Source organism: Carcharhinus amblyrhynchos, chromosome 6 (genome assembly GCF_965287045.1).
Source record: "Carcharhinus amblyrhynchos chromosome 6, sCarAmb.v2.hapA, whole genome shotgun sequence".
NCBI lineage: Eukaryota > Metazoa > Chordata > Chondrichthyes > Carcharhiniformes > Carcharhinidae > Carcharhinus > Carcharhinus amblyrhynchos.
In genome coordinates, this window is record NC_137329.1 from 105,352,733 (window position 1) to 105,370,903 (window position 18,171).

The 18,171-nt window shown below is 42.0% G+C and overlaps 1 protein-coding gene across 2 annotated transcripts in view; it reads left to right on the forward strand.

The window, feature by feature from the left end:
• The window catches only part of saxo6 (stabilizer of axonemal microtubules 6), a 36,270-nt gene that overhangs the window by 12,658 nt on the left and 5,441 nt on the right, over positions 1-18,171 (forward strand). The window contains exons 5-14 of one of the 2 annotated variants that reach the window (XM_080191129.1): positions 6,151-6,318; positions 8,618-8,736; positions 8,841-8,922; positions 10,797-10,835; positions 11,146-11,321; positions 12,016-12,306; positions 13,588-13,751; positions 14,483-14,616; positions 15,646-15,889; positions 16,552-16,620. In XM_080191129.1, the coding sequence (XP_080047255.1) occupies positions 6,151-6,318; positions 8,618-8,736; positions 8,841-8,922; positions 10,797-10,835; positions 11,146-11,321; positions 12,016-12,306; positions 13,588-13,751; positions 14,483-14,616; positions 15,646-15,889; positions 16,552-16,620 (1,486 nt within the window). The remainder of the gene's footprint in view (positions 1-6,150; positions 6,319-8,617; positions 8,737-8,840; positions 8,923-10,796; positions 10,836-11,145; positions 11,322-12,015; positions 12,307-13,587; positions 13,752-14,482; positions 14,617-15,645; positions 15,890-16,551; positions 16,621-18,171) is intronic. The other variant, XM_080191130.1, reaches the window with a different exon arrangement.

The following is an 18,171-nucleotide window of genomic DNA, read 5'->3' on the forward strand; positions in this document are numbered from 1 at the left end:
TACATCAAACACCAATGCAGATATTGGCATGTTTGGGGGAACGGGGCGGGGGGGTGGGGGGGGAGGGAGGTGGTGGGGAACCACAAATTTAAGTTTAAGACACAGTGATCATTACAATGGGTTGCATAGGTTTTCTTTTGTAAATATTAAGTTTATGTCAGTTTGGATTGGATGTTTTTTGTCTATCTTAAAAGTCATAAAGAAAAATTACTCTCTGCTCACAAGCCTTCAGTGTCCTGTGTGTTCAATGGGTTTTACCTCCATCAGTGCCCAGTAAAAGACATTTGGGGCAGCAAACTTTATTACTGAGGCAGTGATGAGAAACTGGGTTCATAGCATGGTTATGTGTGAAATGTCTGGGAAGGAGGTGGTGCCCTTGTTTTCTGACAGCAGGCAGGCTTTGGCAGTCTAGCTGAAGGCATGCAGAATCAAGGCCTCCCTGGTGTTCTTGCCTTCCTGAAGGTTCCTCACCTCAAACTCCTTCATTCTCACTACTTTCCTGCTTGGGCACTGCATCCGAGTAGATTCCTTCTCTTGAGGCCTCAGTGTCCTCCTTATCCAGTGGTTTTCCCTAGACAGAGCAAGATTATGCAGAGCACAGCAGATAATGACAATGAGCAACAGTTGCTCTGGCAGATATTGCAGGGGCACCCCCAGACCAGTCCAGGCATTGGAACTCCATTTTATGCAGACCTATCATCCTCTCCCCACATACTTGTGACAAATGACAGTGATGGTATTAGCCACCTTTTCAAGGAATACTGATTGTCACCCAACAACCATCTGTTGAGATGAGTTAGAGCCACAAGCAGCTCTGTCTAGGAGCTACCAGGGCACCTCACATTTACCTGTAGAATCTGGGTCCTGTGATCGCAAATGATTTGAACATTTCTGGAGCAGAACTCCTTATTGACAAAGGTGCCCAGCTGATGCCTTGATGGCCACATGAGTGCAATCAATGGCACCCTGGATGCTGGGAAACACGAATTGCCATGAAGCCTCTGACTAGCTTGATTACACCTGAAATGAATGTGCTCACCTGCCTGAACAGAGCATCAGTCACAGCTATGTGTAGCTGACTGAGCAACTCTGCAAAAATTACTCTCTGAAAAATTAGGGGCAACAGTGACCTTGAGAGTCATGGCATTAGATGTCCACACACAATTGGAAGCTAGCACCCACCTGTTAATCATTTGGCCAATGGACATGTAAGCCCAAGTCTTTATTGCACTGGAGTTCTCCCGTCATGTTTAGGCAGTTGAATCGATCCCAGAAAGCTCTGGCCCAGATTCTCTAATTTAGCTGAGCATGAAATTAGGTCAGCTGAAGCGACAGCTGTAACAATGAGCTTATGTCTATAAATGTACAAAATGCAATCTGGGAAATGGGCAAGTTGGAAATGAGCTGCTTCAGCCTGATGATTTCTGTCATCTTGTTTTTGATAGAACTAAATTGTGAGAACAATTTACATTTATATCGCAGCTTTAACAGAGGAAACCATCCCAAAGCTCAAGACTGTAACTGGACAACAATTTTAAGGAATGTCTTAAGAGGGATCTGAAATGAGAGATTTAGGGAGTGACTTTCGTAACTCAATGTCTAGAAGATTGAAAATCAATGATGTGGAAGTGGAGGATGCGGAAAGGATCAGAGTCAGAGGACAAAGGGATCTTGGAGGGTTGTTGGGCCAGATGATGTTGGAGGTAGGGAGGGACGAGATCATGGGGGGGGATGTCAACTGAGGATAGGAATTTTAAATTTAAAGTATTGCTAGGTCAGGAGCCATCGTAAGTTATCAATGCTGGAATGTGTTTTGCTGCTGATTAGAACTGAAATTTCTGGAGGGTAGAGGATGGGCAACAGGTCATGTGAGAATTGGAATACAGGCAGTCCTCGACTTTACAAAATTTGAGTTACGACTAACGGCACTTACAACATTTATAAATGAATGTGTCCCATTTCAACTTTATAACGTTGGTTTTGACTTTACAATGCCATGCCAAAATGTTTGTACGTATGCATTGATGTTTTGTGCTGTTCTTTGGACACATCAAACCATCTTTATTTGGTTGGAAACGAGTGTTTTATTCTGTTAACTTATTTTGGCACAACTGTCACAATATTAATGCATTTATACGCTTATGTTATATTTGCACAGACTCTCAGAAGTTCAAGATTAAATAAGCAACTGACGGTGATTGGCTTCATTATCTCCCCTACACTAACCATAGAAATTGTGCTAAGGTGTACAGTCATCTCAATGACTTTAAAGGGCAAGAATTGAGAGCATTAAACACCATTGGGAGCCCATGAGTGGTTTCTTTCCTTGGTTCAGGAACCAATACCCCATTTGTACTATTGTTCCAATGAAAAAAATCAGTTCTGACTCATCACGTTTTGACTTGCAATGTGGTTCTTAGGCACTAGTTGTGTCTTAAGGCCAAGGACTGCATGTACTCAAGTTAGGAAATAACAGAGCATGGTTGAGGGTTTCTGCAGGGGTTGGGCTGAGGCAGTTGGGGACGTTGTTACAGAGGTGGACTAGGCAGTCTTTGTGTCTGGGGAGGATAGAGATATCGCTATTGGACCTTAGTTCAGAGTCATATGTTTTGAACAAGTTGCACATTGTCTGATTCAGCCTGGGGCAGTGGCCAGAGGGGAGAGTGCAATTAGTGGTAAGATTGTGATGTGGCCAGAAGACAATTGGTTCAGATTCTCAATGTTTAATCAGAGGAAATTGTGACAGTCCCACTCAGTGGAACAATGGGATGGGAAGGGCATACTGGAGGGGGATTGTTCCTGGAGAGGAAGCATGCAGTATCCATGGGTACCATAGAGGCCTTCTGCGTCTATTGGGCATTGCAGGGACTGGGGTGTCTTTTCATCCTCTTAATCACTTTTTGGTTAATATTTTAAGTTTCATTTGTGATTTACTTTTATTTTGGGTGGTTCCTCTTTTAAGGGGTTGCCCCTTTTATTTTGTCCCGCAGTTTATTTAACTTAGTTAATTGTCTAATCCAAAAGAGTTGGAGGAAGATTGTGCGGCTGACCATGTCAAATGCTGCAGAGAGGTTGAGAAGGAATCATGTAATTATGGTCAGAGGATGTCACCTGTAACTTTGGGTAATGTCACTTGTGTTGTGACAGATATGGAAAGAATCCTAGAATTCCTACAATACAGAAGGAGACCATTTGGCCCATCGGGTTTGCACCGACCACAACCTCACCTAGGCCCTATTCTCGCAACCCCTCATATTTACCCAGCTAATTCCCCTGACACAGCATTAATTTAGCATGGCTAATCAACCTAAACTGCACATCTTTGGATTGAGGGAGGAAACCAGAGCACCTGGAGGAAATCCACACAGACATGGGGAGAATGTGCAAACTCCACATAGATAGTGACCTGAGGACGGAATTGAACCTGGGTCCCTGGTGCTGTGAGGCAGCAGTGCTAACCACTGCTGCCCAAAGTGATCAGTTATGTTCAGAAATGGAGTCCTAGGAAAGATGGGCATAAATTTGAGAGATGCAACATATTCAAAGACTTTGAAGAGGAAGGATGATGGAAGAAGGGGGATTAGTTTGCAAGGACAGAGGGGTTAATGGTAGCTTTTTTTTTTGAGGAGAGTGTAGATGCCATCCTTGAAAAGGATTGGGGTTCAATACATGAGGAGAGGCAATCATTTATAGTGCTAATTAACAGGGACCAGGAAAAGAATTTGACTGGTTAACAGTTTATTGGGAATGGGGTTGAGAGTTGGGATGGATCATATGAACAAAATAAATTTGAAGGTAACATGAGAGGAGATGGGAGAGAAACCAGAGAAAGATCAGGTTCAGTGCTAGCTTGGGGTGAAACTCTCAGGAAGCTGGGTTTGGTAGACAACAGGATGGAAGGAAGCAGCAAAGGCTGGATGAGTAGTCTCGATTTTAGTGATGATATTGTTGGAGGTCTATCGTAGACCTTCCAGCTTTAACAGAGTAGCAGGCAGCAATTGAACGTAAATAAGGAGGCGAATTCAAAATGAAAGTACCTCTCTCCCAACTTTTCAAAATAGTATTAAAAGCTGGATTTTGCAGCTGGGCCTCAATTCTGGCAAGTAGGGATTGGGGCTGGGAGGGAAGTGAGGCAGGGAAGTTGCCCTCCACAGGGTAACCTGCTACACCCTAGCAGGCAGGAATGCTGGCACTAGAACTGCTGCTGGGAGGCTACATCCAAGCAATTAGCTGCCCCCTGCTGTTGTTTTTTTTTTGTTCATTCATGGGATGTGGATGTTGCCTCAGCCAGTATTTATTGCACTTGAGAAGGTAGAGGTGAGCCACCTTCTTGGGGTGGCACAGTGGTTAGCACTGTTGCTCCACAGTGCCAGGGACCTGGGCTCGATTCCCTGTTTGTGTGGAGTCTGAACGTTTTCCTCATGTCTGTGGGTTTCCTCCGGGTGCTTCAGTTCCCCTCTCCCCAGAGTCCGAAAGACGTACTGGTTCGGTGCATTGGCCATGCTAAATTCTCCCTCAGTGTTCCCGAACAGGCACTGGAGTGTGCCGACTAGGGGATTTTCACAGTAACTTCATTGCAGTGTTAATGTAAGCCTACTTGTGATATCAATAATTAAACTTAACTGCTGCAGTCCGTGTGGTTTAGATACATTTAAAGTGCTGTTAACAGGGAGTATCAGGATTTTGACCCAGCAACAGTGAAGGTAGGAATGATGTAGTTCTAAGTCAGGATGGTGAGTGACTTGGAAGAGAACTTCCAGGTGATCGTGTTCCCTAGTGTCTGCTGCTCTTTTCCTTCTAGATGGTAGTGGTCATGGATGCTCTCTCAGGAGCCTTGGTGAGTTCCTGGAGGGCATCGTGTACACACTGCTGCCACTGTTCTGGAGGTGGAAGGATTGAATGTTTGTGGGTGGGGTTTCAATCAAGCGGGCTGCTTTATCCTGGAGTGTTGTTGGAGCTGCATTCATCCAGGCAAATAGAGTTATCCATCACACTCCTGACTTGTTCCTTGTAGGCTTTGGGGATTTGTGAGGTAACACCCTGGATATTAATAGTTGGGAATTCAGCAATGGTAACACCATTGAATATCAAGGGACAGTGGTTAGATTCTCTCATTTATTGGAAATGTTCATTGTCTGGCACTTGGGTGGCATGAATGTTACTTGTATTTTATCAGCTAAAGCCAGAATGTTGTCCAAGTCTTGCCGCATTTGGATGCAGATCGCTTCAATTTAATAGTCATGAATGATGCTGAACATTGTGCGATTATCACTAAATATCCCCACTTCTGACCTTATGATGGCTGAATGTTCATTGAAGCAGCTGTGATGGGTGAGTCGAGGACTCCTGTAACTGAGATGATGACCACAACCATCTTTGTTTGTGCTAGGTATGACTCCAAACGCCAGCGTTGATTGCCTTAATTGCACATAAGGGTGGATGGAGCTGGGGAACAAGCATGTGGGGCTGCAGTGCCATTTTTAGCAGCTGCTTGCTGAATCATGCAAAATGCAAGCTGGAGGAGCTGGCTAGGAATAGGTTGGAGAATTTAAATGGTAGTGGGAGTTTGGACAATGAAATCAGCGGAGTTGGGCAAGGTGGTGATATGAGGGTCAACATCACTGAGAACAAAGAATCATGGACTGAAAGAGGAATAGATGAGGATATTTTGGGGAAAAGAGCTGTTACATGGTTGAGAACGGTGATTTATAGCTGCTTTCTCTATCCATTGGAGGTTTTGGTTTTACGTACGTGTTTTTGTTTTAACTTCCAAGATCAGTCTACAATTTTTAGTATGTGGAAAAATTAATCACTTGTCCCCTTGTCCCCTTAATGGGGACAAGTTTAGAAGGCATCATGGTCCAAAGTCTGCATAAATTTAAAATCTAATTCAGACAACTATCTGCATAAACAGTGTGATGATGCTGAATTCACTGACAGCTTTGCACCAGCTATATTCTTGTTAGGTGAAACAAAACCAATACTGTAATTATTTCCATCTTGTTAGTGAAATGTCACATTCCAAAAACTTTCCTAATTAATACTTTTAACAAGTGAAGGTTGTATCTTGTCATAACTTTCTTTGAGTGCTGTGTTGTTTATTTATTCATCTTTACTCACAACACTAAGAACTATTGTCCCTGTCCATAGATTGTTCACACCAGAAATAAGCATGTTTCTCCATTTAAACTGGGGAAGATGCTCAGTGAAACAGAATATTCAAGTCAGTTTAAAGGTATGCAGCTACCTAAAGGACCACGCCTCCGTAAAGACTTTGAAGTGTTAGCATTTGAACAGGAGAATCGCTCCCCAGAAAAGGTAATTGGATATTGCCTGCTGAGTTTTTCTGTTTATGATCAAAATAAACAAAGCTAATTTATTTGTGAATCCATTGAACATGTTTCAAAATGTCTCTTCCTCGATTATGCTTTTGTCACATTTGCTCAGCTGGGAAGGTTGACAGGGAATGTGCTCTCAGGCCTCTGTAATTGGCTATTAGATGATGTCTTCCTCGCAATTATATGTTGCTGCTTGCAGGGATACAGATTTTCTTGATAACATAATTGATTGTATTAATATTGTCACAAGGGACTGCACTCCCTGGTACAAGGTCTTGAATAACTTTTTTGTTTCGGTCTTCACGGAGGAGGATGTGAATAATTTGCCGGATGTTAGAGATGGAAAGGTGGTAGGACTGGAGGGTCTCGATGACATTACTGTTACTAGAGAGGTGGTGCTCGACAGACTGGAGGGGCTGATTGTGGACAAGTCCCCAGGACTGGATGGAATGCATCCGAGGGTCCTGAAAGAAATGGTGGAGGTGATAGTGGATGCCTTGGTGGTTATTTTCCAGACGTCGCTGGATTCCGGGGAAGTGCCGGAAGATTGGAAAACGGCTAATGTTACGCCGTTGTTTAAGAAGGGTGCCAGGCAAAAAGCGGGGAATTATAGGCCTGTTAGTTTAACATCTGTTGTAGGTAAAATGTTAGAATCCGTCATCAAGGAGGAAATAGCGAGGCATCTTGAGGGGAACTGCTTGATAGAGCAGACGCAGCACGGTTTCCTTAAAGGGAAGTCGTGTCTGACAAATTTACTGGACTTCTATGAGGATGTGTCTAGGGCGGTGGATAGAGGAGAGCCGGTGAATGTGGTCTTTCTGGATTTTCAGAAGGCGTTTGACAAGGTACCTCACAAGAGGTTATTGCAGAAGGTCAAGGGACATGGAGTTGGGGGTAGGGTGTTAGCGTGGATAGAGGACTGGTTGTCAAATAGGAGGCAGAGAGTGGGGGTCAATGGGTGCTATTCGGATTGGCGGATGGTGACTAGTGGAGTGCCCCAGGGGTCGGTGCTGGGGCCTCAGCTTTTTACCATTTATATAGATGGTCTGGAGGAGGGAACCGAGTGTAGGGTGTCGAAATTTGCTGATGACACCAAAATTGGTGGAAAGGCAAATTGTGCGGAGGGTGTGGAGAGTCTACAGAAGGATCTCGATAGGCTGGGCGAATGGGCCAGGAAATGGCAAATGGAATTTAATGTTGGCAAGTGCGAGGTGGTCCACTTTGGTAGGAATAATGGTAGGAAGGATTATTACTTACGTGGAGGAAAACTGCAGCAGGTGACGGTGCAGAGGGACCTTGGGGTCCTTGTGCATGAGTCGCAAAAACCCAGCTTGCAGGTGCAGCAGGTGGTCAGGAAGGCGAATGGGACGCTGGCCTTCATCGCGAGGGGGATTGAATATAAAAGTAGGGAGGTCTTGCTGCGGCTGTATAGGGCATTGGTGAGGCCGCAGCTGGAGTACTGTGTGCAGTTTTGGGCGCCGTACTTACGCAAGCATATTTTGGCCTTGGAGGGAGTGCAGAGGAGGTTTACTAGGCTGATGCCGGAGTTGAGGGGGTTGAGCTACTTGTTAGAGTTTAGAAGAATGAGGGGAGATCTCATTGAGACGCATAAGATGATGAATGGGATGGATAGGATAGAGGTGGAGAGACTCTTCCCGCTCAGAAAGGACAGTAGGACTAGGGGGCATAGCCTCAAGATAAAGGGGGGGCGGTTTAGAACAGAGTTGAGGAGGAACTTCTTCACTCAAAGGGTGGTGAATTCTCTGCCCGTTGAAGTGGTGGAGGCTGCCTCGCTAAATATTTTTAAGACGCGGGTTGATGGGTTTTTGATGAGAAAGGGGATTAAGGGTTATGGGGAGAGGGCGGGAATGTGGAACTGAGCCACGACAGATTAGTCATGATCTTATTGAATGGCGGGGCAGGCTCGAAGGGCTAGTTGGCCTACTCCTGCTCCTATTTCTTATGTTCTTATGTTCTTGCTACTGCATAGAACTGTGCAATGGTATCTAATTCTTTTGCATCCATTCTCAAAACTGCAGTCAAATGTATCAAATAAGTTGAAAGATATTCTTTCCTTCCATTGTTATTTATTATCCTAAAATTCCATTTCCTGTACCTTCTCTTTTTTTCTCTCAAATATTTGATACAATAATGAAAAGCAGTGTCATAACTAAAGGAACTTTTTGTAAAGTGTAATTTTTGGTGTAACTTTTTTGTGTGTCTCTGGCTTTGAGTTTTCATTTATTCAGAGTAATAATTTGAACCCTGTCTATCCTAAGTCAACAGGATCAATCTCCAAAAGTCAGCAGCAGGATACAGAGGAACAACAACTTCAAGATCAGCAGCTTCTCAACCAACAGAACCCAAAGAAATCCCCTTTCTCACGCAAAGGGCTTAGGTGTGCAATGTTTCAATGTAAAATGCACAGTTTAACTGTAAAGCATTATTTGCCAGATTCATATTTGCAGAAATTATAATTCATCTCATTTTGTTTTTTTCCAGACACCTTAAGTCTGAATATAAGACTAACTTTCGGCCTCCTAGTCAGTATGACTATAAAAGAGGAGTATTCCGATCTGAAGGGGTAGGAGCAATAATGGATCTAGACACTCACACTAATACTTGCTTGAAAGCCAGTGTGTGAAATTCATTACCTGGCAGGGGTGAAACCATGATCAAGCAGGTGACGAGGCTATCCCATTGCACTTGGGGTGTGCTGACACCTGCAGTCGTTCAGCCAGGCTAGGGTAGAGTAAAGGATTAGGGTGGCAAATGAAGTCAAACCAAGATTTTACCTGATGCAATTTTTCAAAGCCACCTCTGCCTTTTGGCTGAGATCAAGTGTGAGAGAGAGTGCACTGTCTCATCCTGTCATCTTAGATCTTGCTTAATCAAGCCCGAGATGGGATGCAGTGACTCATCTTGGATTTTGTTTCTCCCTCGCATGGGGACCATGAACTGGTTTCAATTTAAGAAGTCTCACAACACCAGGTTAAAGTCCAACAAGTTTATTTGGAATCACAAGCTTTCATAAGAACATAAGAAATAGGTGCAGGAGTAGGCCATCCAGCCCCTTGAGCCTGCCCCGCCATTCAATAAGATCATGGCTGATCTGTCGTGGCTCAGTTCCACATTCCTGCCCTCTCCCCATAACCCTTAATCCTCTCGCTTATCAAAAACCCATCAACCCGCGTCTTAAAAATATTTAGCGAGGCAGCCTCCACCACTTCAACGGGCAGAGAATTCACCACCCTTTGAGTGAAGAAGTTCCTCCTCAACTCCGTTCTAAACCGCCCCCCCTTTATCTTGAGGCTGTGCCCCCTAGTCCTACTGTCCTTTCTGAGCAGGAAGAGCCTCTCCACCTCTATCCTATCCATCCCATTCATCATCTTATATGTCTCAATGAGATCTCCCCTCATTCTTCTAAACTCTAATGAGTACAAGCCTAGTTTATTCAGCCTCTCCTCATAGCTCAACCCCCTCAACTCCGGTATCAGCCTAGTAAACCTCCTCTGCACTCCCTCCAAGGCCAAAATATCCTTGCGTAAGTGCGGCGACCAAAACTACACACAGTACTCCAGCTGCAGCCTCAGCAATGCTGCAGCAAGACCTCCCTACTTTTATATTCAGTCCCCCTCGCTATGAAGGCCAGCATCCCATTCACCTTCCTGACCACCTGCAGGCTGGGTTTTTGCGACTCATACACAACGACCCCGAGGTCCCTCTGCACCGTCGCCTGCTGCAGTTTTTCGCCCCTTAAGTAATAGTCCTTCCTACCATTATTCCTACCAAAGTGGACCACCTTGCACTTGCCAACATTAAATTCCATTTGCCAGTTCCTGGCCCATTCGCCCAGCCTATCTAGATCCTTCTGCAGACTCTCCACACCCTCCGCGCAATTTGCCGTTCCACCAGTCTTGGTGTCATCAGCAAATTTTGACACCATACACTCGGTTCCCTCCTCCAGATCGTCTATATAAATGGTAAATCCTCAGCTGATCACCCGATGAAGGAGCAGTGCTCCGAAAGCTTGTGATTCCAAATAAACCTGTTGGACTTTAACCTGGTGTTGTGAAACTTCTTACCGTGCCCACCCCAGCCCAACATTGGCATCTCCAAATCGTGGATTCAATTTGAGTTGGGTTTTTTGGTTGGAATAAAAGTACAAAAGATACCAGAAAAAATCCATTGGAACTTTTAATAAGGTCAATTAATTTGAAATATCCTTAACCATTTGAATCAAATACCTTATTGATAAGGAGTTGAAGTTTTAAATTCACCTGGCTGTATTTGTAAAACTTTTTTAGTGGGGTCTTAAGGGGGCGCTTTTGCACTGTGTGGTGCAATTTCTCAGTTAAAACATACTGTGAATTCTTGTTGCTTCATTACATTCAATTTTGAAAGATATTGTTCTAAAGTAAACTACTTTAAAATTATCTCTACCTTCTTTCTCTGTAGGGTACAGAAAGTAACCTAAATTCTTATTGGTATGCTGAGGTTAGTTTTTAGATTGTATTTTTTTAATGCATGTTCTTGTCAATTTTTTTAATACATATTTAGCAAGAGCACTTCTTAAAGCAAGTAGTTATAGTTAGCAACCATTTATGTTAGTGTCGCATTCAGTATTGTCTGCAGTTTCTGTGGATAGAAGGACAGCAATTGTGTTCTCTACTTAGCAAAACATCACCCCCATGTAAGTCAATTTTAAAAGTACACCATATTGAACTTAATGGGCTAAACAATACTGTGGAAAGATAAAAAGAATGGTGAAAGCTATTGTAGTTTTTCTTGGGCTCTGCTGCCATAGGTGAAAGAACTTCGAGAGAAAGCTGAAGCCTACAAGAGGAGGGCACTGGGCACACACTTCTCCCGGGACCATCTCATCCAAATTCTATCTGAACAAAATAAGTTATGGGAGGCGTCTTCAACATCGGATACTGAAGAATCAGTCAGTGATAATGTTGAAGCTCTGGATCTTGCAAGGTATAGATCAATGACTAATGATCCTGCACAATTTAATTAAAAAGAGTTTTATGCAAACTAGGAGGTTAGAATATTTTTCAAATTTGTTGTTAACCTACGCAGAAAATAGACTTGGATTTATTATCATGTACCAAGATACAAAATGTTTTGCGTGCTATCCATGCAAGTCTTGCCATACACAAGTACATCAGGGTAATAGAACAGAGTGGACAAAGTAGTGTTACAGTTACAGCGAAGATCATTCTGTATCAGAGATCCATTCAAAAGTCTGATAACAGCAAGAAAGAAGCTGTCCTTGAGTCTGTTGGTGCTTGTTTTCAAACTTGTGTACCTTCTGTCCAATGGAAGAGAGTATAGCCAGGGTGGGAGGAGGCCTTAGATTATGTTGTCTGCTTTCCCAAGGCAACTGGAACTATAGTTAATGGATGGAAGGCTGGTTTCCGTGATGAACTGGACTGCATTCACAACTCTCTAATTTCTTCCAGTCTACGAAACCGCCTGCTTAATTTTGAAAATCTTTGAGAAAAAAGTTAATGTTAAATGCTTGCACCACACATAAGCAAAGAAATTGTGGGTTTCTCAAATCAACCCCATTTCATGAATGATGTGTAAACATTGCTCCAATGTCCAACTAATTGATACATAAATCATCTCATCATATTGCTGGAGTTGAGAACATCTCTTTATATTTTAGAGCAAAAGAAACACTGAATATTTCCAACACAGAGAGACAAGAGATATGTCCTGGCTCTGAAGCACAAAGTACTACATTATCACCACCAAAGGCCACAACAAAATACAATGATGCAAAAGAGAATGCAAATCCAGATGTTCCTACTCTTCCAGTTAGCAAGAGGTTGGCATGGACTGATGAAGAAGAGAAGCCATGTCGAGCAGAACTACCAGAAGGCAACCAAGACCAAAATGATGAAACTGAGGAGGTGGAAATTAAGAGAAATGCAGAAGCGGAAGCAGTTAATGAAAGGTAGCTATTGATTGATGAAATTGTGTACTAGATGGGAAAAACTACTAAAATGAGGCCTAACTTTGGAATCAATTTGGCCGAGATATTAGTTCCTTTTATTAGTCAATCTCTACTTTGATCCCTTTCAAATGTATAGGAAACAAAAGGTGTTGCTTTCATTTCAATGTTTGTCTTTACTTTCCCATTTTAGAGCTATTTATTCTAATTTTGGTAATGATTGTGTTGTGTTGCAATTATAATGCCAGTAAAAAGAATGAAACTTCAGTTTTTTTTCCATGCACGTGATTTTTGATTTGATTTATTGTCATATTAACATAGTGAAAAGTATTGTTTCTTGCACGCTGTACAGACAAAGCGTACCATTCATCGAGAAGGAAAGGAGACAGTGCAGAATGTAGTGTTATAGTCATAACTAGGGTATAGAGAAAGATCAACTTAACGGAAGATAGGTCCATTCAAAAGTCTGACAGCAGCAGGGTAGAAGCTGTTTTTGAGTTGGTACGTAACCTCAGACTTTTGTTTTTTTTTGGTGGAAGAAAGAGTGACCAGGGTGCATGGGGTCCTTAATTATGCTGGCTGATTTGCCGAGGCAGCAGAAAGTGTAGACAGAGTTAATGGATGAGAGGCTGGTTTGCGTGATGGATTGGGCTGCATTCACGACCCTGTAGTTCCTTGTGGTCTTGGACAGAGCAGGAGCCATATCAAGCTGTGATACAACCAGAAAGAATGTTTTCTATGGTGCATCTATAAAAGTTGGTGAGAGTCGTAGCTGACATGCCAAATTTCTTTAGTCTTCTGAGAAAGTAGAGGCGATGGTGGGCTTTCTTAACTTTGGTGTCAACATGGGGGACTGGGACAGGTTCTTGATGATCTGGACACCTAAAAACTTGAAGCTCTCGACCTTTTCTACTTCGTCCCCATTGATATAGACAAGGGCGTGTTCTCCTTCACGCTTCCTGAAGTTGATGACAATCTATTTCGTTTTGGTTGGAGGAGCTAATGCAAAACTATTGCTGGGATTTTGATAAAGATATATGAGTATAGGCTCCACTGATCTATTTTAGCTTTAGAGAAATTGAACATAATTAGCACAGGGTGTACAAGTGTTTTCATTTAACTGTTGCTGCAATACAAGTTTACTTCTCTCTCGCCTTGGCTGTTTTCTGCACCAATGAGGAAGCTTGTGTTTCAACTGTTTTTGTTTATTATTTTCTTGCATAAGTTCCTGTCTTGACAACCAATTGCTTTCAGGACTGTATAATACTTTTATTGAATTTCTAGAGAACCAGCCCCTGTAGACATACAAGACGCGGCAACAGTAAAATCAGAATCAAATGAACAATCCGAGCTTGGTTCCAGTGCTGGTGGGCGACTGCCTACCCCAACGCTGAAGATAACCAATAGAGTCCAGAGAACACATCATGATCTGACCACACCAGCTGTTGGTATGACCGTTTCTTAATTTGGTGCAAATAATATTTGTAAAAACTGATATTCAATTGCTTTTGCACCTCTGTACTGGTACATTGGTTCAAAAGCTGTGGCTGTTTGTAATAAAAGCTTTGACTAAAACACTTCCTACTAAATTTTAAAAGGTAATTTTATAATGTTATTTCAAACATTTGCTCCTGCTTGCCCTGCTATTGTTTTGCCCATCTACCTCAGCTTGTTCCTGTTTGTTTCTGTTTGCATCTTGCACTGTGTTTCAACTTCTTGCTTTCTCGGTCAAAGCTATATTATGGGAAGTAAGTGTACCTATACTGGCCAGCATCAGCTAACCACTGCTCAGTTGCATGAATAAGTTGTTTATTAACTGAACTCTCAATCCCCATCACTCAGAATCGGCAAATGGAAACAGTGTGAGAAATGGTCAGGATAAGCAGAAATGTGGGCGAGAAGGAGGGGAGTGAATACAGCTTGGAAAACTTTAGAAAGCAGCAGGATTGCATTGGGATAGGCAAGATCTTTTAAAAGTCAGTTGGATGCTCCCTGGAATTCTGAAATGGGTATCATGTTTTATTTGCCTTGCCCTTTCTGAAACTGTAAGTATTTTAACTAAGTGTTAATCAGGAGGTGGGAAGAGTAGGAATGCAAGAGATTAAGTTTTCATCTACAGACCCTATTAGATGAAGTATTTAATAATTGTTACATCCTAATTTTAATTTCTCTCCACCAGGGGGTGCTGTCTTAGTTTCTCCTTGTAAAGTCAGATCACCATCACCCCATCGTAGAAGGACCCAGCCTCCATTGGGAAAACAGTATTCGCCCTATAAATATTTATCTGAATCACCAAGCAAAATGCTAAGAAAGGTACAGAACTTTTACATGAGGGATATCTTGGCTCCCTTAGAAGGTCATTCTTAATCAGCTTGGGTTATATACAGTCCAACAGGTTCACGATTTCAATCCCACCTGTGACTGATCAGCTGGTCCCAGGGAGCTTGAATTGACTTCAGTGCTCCAGGATTTGGGAAGGGAAAACTGCCCATGACTTCTTGCCGAAAGTCTGCATATGTGGACAATGGAGAGGGCAGATTTAGCTCACTGTGATTCTCCTGTGCTCTAATGGCCTGCTGAAAAATCCTGAGTCTAGACACGCATGTGAATGACCTGCCCCGTCTCACTTGGACAAGGTACTCGATGGTCTCTGCTTTTCCAGGAACTGTTTCAAAGTGTAATGATGAACACTGAGGAATGGAGAATTTTAATCAGTTAAAAACCCTTTCCCAGAATCTTAGCTTCAGACCTGCATTTCATATCTCCTGTCGTTCTGTGAGTTATTCAGATGCTGTTTTATTCTTTTTAAACTAAATGTCCATTGATGTAATTGTTATTTCAAGCTTCTAATTTGGAACCTAGCAAAACAAGATGGGTCCCTTTTTAATAATCATTGAAAAATGGCAAGTATAAAATTTTGTTGTTCTTTTCAAAGAAAGGCACAGCAGATTCTTACGAGTATATATTTTAAGAAATAAACTATAATACAAGCACCCGTGACTATTTTCCTTACATGCTGAGATCATTGGTGTCCATAAACTGTTTGACTGCAGAATATTGTAGCCAAGCACGATCATTTTTCACATGCATAGTTTTTCAGCAAGAATCATAGAGCTGGTATCACACAAAAGGAGGCCATTTGGTCCATTGCATTCATGTTGGCTCTCTGTATAGAGAAGATTGTAGAATTATTAGATTGCAATCAGAGTTGGAACCCCATTTACTAAGTCACCAAGCAAAGCTAATGTAAATCGGATAATTCTTTGATCTTTGCAGCAAAAATTTATAAAATATGTGACTTGAATAGTACACAACAGTAATGGTCTTTCCTGCACCACTTAGTCTGAATCGCTCCAACAGTCCCCAGCAGCTGGTGTCAAGACTGCCGATCCGATTCCTTTGAGAGAAGAATATGGACCTGCAAATTTCAATAGCCCATCTCCTGAAAAGGCTGGACCTTCAATTCTTCCATCAATGAAAGTGCATCCTGTTTTTAATCCAAAATCTTCAGTCAATCTTTCACCATCTTGGAGCTGCCCTCATCGGATACAAGGAACTCTTAGACATCCCGAGTTCCAACACAATGGTAACATGTTAAACAGTCAGTATTTGGGAGGCAATAGACCAACTGATGAAATGGGCAGATAGCAGATGATTTAGCTCAGAATGAAGAGATTCAATACAAACAAAATTGTACTCTTTTTAAAGATGTTCAAGAACAGCAAAACCTGGGAATATACGTAAAGCCATGGGTTTTTAATGTTAACTGTATGAAGAGGCATAAATACAAAGGTTAGTTATGCTACATCTTTCTAAAGCACCGTGATCTTGCCCTTCAGTCAGACTGGATTTTGCAGTAAGCAAGTACAGCAAGCAAGTCTCCAGTGTAGTAAAGAATAGGTAGCGGTTTAGTTATTCTTGATTCTTAATGTGAAATTGTTGATGAAGTACCTGGTTTTCTTAACACTAAAGTTGTGTTTATCTGTGAATTTTCTTAGTGAATGTGATGTGTTGGTTGCTCCTCCTAGGTGTGGTGATGTGTCCTCCTACCCCTGTTCTGCACATTGTGTTAATATATTTGTCAGGAGTTGTAATGTCTTTAGTATTTAAGTAAACAAGGAAGTGTAAATATTTTCTCAAATAATGCAGTATTGCTGGAGGATTGAGGGTTTAACAATCTGGGTAGAATTTACATTTTAAAGCTCAAATGGGAATCAATTGAAGATTTTTTTTAAACTCCACTTACAGGCAATACTGGAGGACTAAGGGCCAATCTGCTGAGGATGCAATCAACTGACCCAGCTGCTGCTGATAATGGTATTTCTATAGTTTAGAAATGAAAAAGTGTGTACTGTTAACATATAAGAAGCACCTTTATAGAATTCAAGTTAACTATGACTCAACAAACACTAATATCATTTGAGCAATGATTCTGATGGAAGTTGTGCCATTGTCTAACAGACTTTAAATAAAGTTGTGGTATTTGTGACTATTAGGCATATTCAAATAGGGATGGAAATTATAAATTACAAAAGTCAAGCGATTAGGAAAGAAACAACCAAAGAAGTTAACTTGATAAAGAGCAGCTTGGAAAACAAATGGAATCAGAAATTTTGAAAGAAAAAACTAACTAGAATAAGTTTATGTTGGTGGATGATGTTTGCCTAAAATTCATTTTTGTCAGTGTCAAGTAAGGGATGGCACAGTGGTTATCACTGCTCTTTTAGCGCCAGGAACCCAGCTTCAATTCCAGGTTTAGGTGACTGTGTGTGAAGTTTGCACATTCTCCCCATGTCTGCGTGGGTTTCCTCCCACAGTCTAAAGATGTGCAGATTATGTCGATTGGCTATGCTAAATTGACCCTTAGTAACAGAGATTAGCAGGATAGATAGGTGGGATTGTTATTGGTGCAGACTCGATGGGTCAAATGGCTTCTTCCTGCACTTTCAGGCATTGAGGTTTTTTTTATGGTGACAGTACATTAGGGGGTTTTAAAATGCCTCCAAGTTTTCACCTTTCTATATTTATACCCAACATTTATTGTCTCAGCTCTGTATCCGAGGAGGACTAAGCCTTTCAATTCAAATTAAGGCATTCTGCATGATTTATTTGCACAATATTGATTGACTGACAGCTTTTTCACAAGTTAGCCTAGACCTATTTACATTATTTCAAATATATTTGACAAATGTTTCTTAACATGTTTTAAAAAATGGTATGATATATCTGAAATCATCAGAAAGAAATAGATAAGCCAGAAAGAGATTCCATGGAGGATCAGTAACAAACGCCACTCAAAGATAATATTGAAAAATCATTTACTTTAAAATTGCAGTTTGTTGCTGCCAACAGAACTGTTATTACAGCCCAGATCTTGCATTCTCTGGAGGGTCATACCCAGGACGATAGGCTGGGGAACCCATTAGAAGCAGTCAGACAAGGACTGCATTGTTAAGTTATTACTATCACATGTAGGCTTATATTAATACTGCAATGAAAATCCTAGTCACTGCACTCCAGCACCTGTTTGGGTACACTGAGGGAGAATTTAGCGTGACCAATGCACCTAACCAGCACGTCTTTCAGACTGTGGGAGGAAACCCACACAGATACAGGGAGAACGTGGAGACTCGACACAGTGACTCAAGCTGGGAATTGAACCCGAGTTCACGGTCTGTGAGGGAGCAGTGCTAACGACTGCCACCCATGGAAATTGTTTTAGAAGTTTCAGCTTTCATTGGACAATTACCCTGCATCTAGAACTCCTCTGGAACTGATTATAAATTCTGGGACAGTGGATGATTCTGACTTAGTAGGATTAAAAGCAATTCTAACTTCTGGATAACTATGGTACTGGAGGGCCTGAGA